This window comes from Mastomys coucha, chromosome X (assembly GCF_008632895.1).
Source record: "Mastomys coucha isolate ucsf_1 chromosome X, UCSF_Mcou_1, whole genome shotgun sequence".
Taxonomy (NCBI): domain Eukaryota; kingdom Metazoa; phylum Chordata; class Mammalia; order Rodentia; family Muridae; genus Mastomys; species Mastomys coucha.
This window is the reverse complement of record NC_045030.1, coordinates 135,060,005-135,064,509: the sequence shown is the minus strand read 5'-3', so window position 1 is coordinate 135,064,509 and position 4,505 is coordinate 135,060,005. Positions and strand designations below refer to the sequence as shown.

The window sequence follows — 4,505 nt, the reverse complement described above, 5'->3', positions numbered from 1 at the left end:
CCCCCATACTGCAGGTCCCTCACATTCCCGGTTCGTGGAAACCCACGCTAGTAGGAAGCTACTGGTCGGCATCCTACACTATGACACTTACCTCTTTCCCTCCCGCCAGCCATTGTCTCTCATAGATCAGTAAAGTTAAAGAGCTGTAATAAATTATCTGGTAAATTGTATTCGAAAGGCAGGGAAGCTGAAGACAAGGCTGGTTAGTGGATATACTAAGACTACCATTGAGCTTGAGCAGAGTCATGCTTACAAACTTGCTCTCTTGTTTAAGTTAATTCACAATGGCTTTACTGAAAAAGAGATAGACTTTAAATTACTTCAGAAATCTCTCTTAAATAGAATTTGATGTTTCTTTCTCTTAATTAAAAAGTGATAAGTGAAATATTGTATCATTCTGTTTTAAGAGACCAAAGCAAAAGCTATTTAGCCTGTGTGTGGTGAATACAAACCCTGCCCATTTCCTCCTTTTCCTTCATTTTTCATGAATGAGGATGCACATGGACTCAGAAAACATTTCCTTATGGAGTGTGTGTGTGAGAACTAAAATATAAACAACCAAATCCTCCAAATACAGGAAGCCTGACAGAGAAAAGAGGAACAGAGTGGGCCCGGAAAGATATTGGTGCAGTTTTAGCTCTTGGGTTCTTTATGGAGATATGAAATTGAGGTAGGTCTACATAGGACCCTTTCTAGCTCTCAAATTTAGTAATTTGACAGGAAAAGCTATTGTTAGCTACTATGGAATGAGTAAACTAAATAGAAGGCCAACTTTCTATGTCTCCAATTAAACTCCATTAAGAAGGTATCATATATAATCTATAAGGTAGTCAGAGCTACTAGTAACTGATGTTCAGATTGTACACCATATGAGGACATCACATCTATAACGGCTCTATTCACAGTGACAATATGTTCTAACTTACATGTGAATTGTACAGAAGGAGATGCAGGCATTCTGCTTTCTCAGACTAGTTCTGGGGTGTGTATGTGTGTGTGTGTGTGTGTGTGTGTGTGTGTGTGTGTGTGTGTGAAGCCTCACATCTATGTCTATAGCACTGCTGGTCCCATTCCTACACCTTCCAATTACTTAGGTATTCTGTGGCACTCAATTATTGTTGCCTCTACCACAATTACCTATTATGCACATTACTTAGTTATTATTTTGACTATACTTCAGAAATTCCTCAAGGTTATGTTTTTCTTGTATTTAGTATTCATGGAACCCAGAGCATAGTTTTCTTCCTTCCACCCTACCCCTCCTAAAAGAGGTTTCCCTTGGCAGGAAGAGCATGGTGATACACAGAATGCACACACTGGGATGCGCTCGCTCCCTTGTGACCATGGTGTTGGGTGATTAAATGTGAGCATGGGACATGCATGCTTTCAAAAAGCACATGCATTTAGGCTGCCACCTAAAAACAGAGTGCACAATTATATACTCAAAAAATTATGACGGTCTTTTTTCACCTGAGGGAAAATATCATTATCTAATTAGCACTAAGGTGTCATAGCAGCTGGTAGGTACTAAGGGCCAAGTGACAGTTGCCAAAAAGCTGAGAAAGCTTTTTCTTTCACCCATCAGTGTGTATTATATATTGTCTCATTTCATAGAATTCCAGTTAGATGTTTGTTCTATCTGCTTGAGGCTTAAACTTTGATGGCTGTAAAGGATAAAGTCTTTTGAAAAATAAAACTGTTAATCTCGTGGCAGGTCCTCTTGACTTCTATGAATGAGTTTTAGATCTCTGCCTGAGAGCAGAATTTGATAAGAGAAGCTTAGTGTGAGGTAAATGGAGCACCTGTGAATGAATGGAGCATCTCAGAGATAAAAGGGGTAAGGCTGGATAGTAGGTTGCAAGCTTGAATGTGGACTAGAAATACAAAGAGGACTTGACAACATTCACACTGCAGGTCCCATTCTGAAACCTTCCAATTACTTAGGTGTTCTGTGAAACTCAATGATTGGTGCCTTTAAACAGTTTGACCAGTTGACCCTGATGCGGCTGGTCCAGGGGTCAGACTTTGACCATTCTGGTGCAGCCAACCACCAATATGGCACCTTGCTGAGCTTCATGGGCAAGGAGTTAGCCTCTCATAGATTTGTCTAGCTCTGCAAGGTCTCCTAGAGTCATTTCCTAGTTGAGAGGCTTTGAACTCCTCGCCTGGGAGAGGCTTTGTAACAAAGTACTGGGGAGTTACTGAGACTCCTGCAGCTACCATTAGCCTTGGCCTCTGGCAGCTTTCCAGATGAGCTGCTAGAGCTGGGTATATGCCTTAATAAGAGGGTGCTTACACATTCCTATTTTCCCAATTTGATTGCACAGAGCTCTCTGCTCTATTATCTCTACTTTATTGTCGCTACTTGGTGACAAGTAGGTGCAGCCAGAAATGAAATCTCCAGGCTATAGGTAATAGATGTGCAGGCACTTTGAAGACCAGGAAGCACAGTGTAAGACATTATCATTATCACAGAGAAAAAGGAAGCTCTATTTATATTGCTTTTAAATTTTTTTGGGGGGGGGAGCTTGGACAGAACTAAGTAGGGCTGGATGACGGATGACTCCTTGAGGCTATGCATGTGGAAGAAAATTATCAGGTACCTGCACTGAAGTGAAGAAAGACAATACAATAATTGAGTTTGAATTGACAGTGGCTATAGAAATTGTAATTTTGTATTTCAAAAGTTAAGAATCAATGCTAATTACTTAGATTTGATCTTTACACATGTATTAAATTATCACACTGTCTCCACCAACATTTAAACTCAAAAAGATAAAATGATTACGAATGGGAAAAGTTGGAAATAGACTTTCCAAAGGATCTAGATGACCTCTTACTATGGTGGTACATGTATAAATCAAAACAAAAAAAATGTTTAATCTACATTTAAATCAGTCTTCAGTTAGTTCAAGATGAACGTGTGAGAGATGCCCCACCTCCACTCCATGGTCTGTCACAAGAAAGCAAAATGAATCAAGGTAAATGCTGCAAACATTTGTGGCACTCCATCTCCTACCTTGCATCTCCCACTACAGGCGCCTCAAGGCAGTGGAAATTGCAATCACAGACTATCGCCATTAATCGAAGCAAGCCCTGTGCTACATCACTTAGCTATGAATAACTGAAATGACCTGACACTCTCTGCAGTTAGTTAAGGAAGACATTTCAGAGTGGTATCCGTGCGTTTCCTGGGATCTGCATCTCTGTGGGTTGTTTTCCTGCCAGCAGTACTTTGACACTTTTAACTTTAACTTCTTTTTGTGTGTTCATTTTAACCCACAATACAGAGCTTCCATTGGGGTAGAGAGTGGGGAAGAGAAAAAAGCATCTGTTCCTATTGCTCTGGCTGCTGACAACTGCATCTCATCCGTTTTCTTTCCCTTTTCTTTCCAGGGTGACTGGGTATGGCTGAAAAAGTTCCCTCCTGGAGATTTTGGAGACATCAAGTCTATCAAATCGAGTGCAAGCGATGTGTTTGAAATGGTATGAGAAACCCTCATTTATATACATTCCTATTTGAATAAATTCTTTCTTCCAAGTACTGCCAGTAGGTAGGAGACAGTCTTAGAAACCTAGTTCAAGTACAGAGTTGTTATTACGAGATTGGTACAATCCTGTGATACAGTGGCAAAGTCATGAAAATGAAAGATGCTGAATCTGAATCAAATAAGGCACTTCATTCACTTGAGCCATGATCTTTCATGTCCCTGTTTGCAAAATGTCTACTACCTTCCCTACTATGTTGGAAAAAGAAGAGACAATAATACGACACTTCTTGCATATTCCTGGCTCAAAACTTCTTTCTAAAATGGTACCTATTAAGATAATTATCAACTAAGCATACCATAATCATTCACGTGCCAATTTTTCAGACCTTGAAGACTCACCTGCTAACTATTGTTTGAAGTATGATAACTTTTCTAACTCCACTAGTTACATTCAAAGTGTCCTTGGATGGTTTACTTAAGGAAGCAGTCTATAAATAAGTCAGGCATTATCTCTCTCTTTTAAGCCATTTTAATTCTTGTCTCTTCCTTGAAATTGGATTGGAGTCCATAAAAGATTTGTGGATATTGTTTTTAGTTCATTCAAATGCTAGTAATAGTAAGTTTCTCCACATTTGTAAAGCAGGTAAATCATTCCAACAAATCCGAATGAGGACCAGCCGCATGCAGACCACAGTGAGAAAAGAAAGGAAACAAGGGGTGTGACCTGTAAGGAACAAGGTGTGCCCTAAGGGTTCAGATGAAATATCATGATATGGTATTTCTCTTACATAGGATTTTGGTGCCTGGAGCTGAAGGGAAAATAATTGGAGATAAATCCAAGGCAGCTGAAACAACCCATTTCACAGTGATTTTTATAACCTGAGATGTTAAAACCCCCCAAAGTATATTCAAAATAAGAAAGACAAAATGGTCCAAACTGGGGGAAGTTGACAAAATATAACTGTGTGAATAAACAGATAAGCCAAAGTAGGGGCTATACATTACATCATTTTT

At 39.5% G+C, this 4,505-nt stretch overlaps 1 protein-coding gene across 1 annotated transcript in view; it reads left to right on the top strand.

Moving 5' to 3' along the window:
- The window catches only part of Gucy2f (guanylate cyclase 2F, retinal), an 83,579-nt gene that overhangs the window by 40,881 nt on the left and 38,193 nt on the right, over positions 1-4,505 (top strand). Inside the window, exon 6 of the mRNA XM_031377966.1 lies at positions 3,397-3,486. Within this exon, the coding sequence (XP_031233826.1) occupies positions 3,397-3,486 (90 nt within the window). The remainder of the gene's footprint in view (positions 1-3,396; positions 3,487-4,505) is intronic.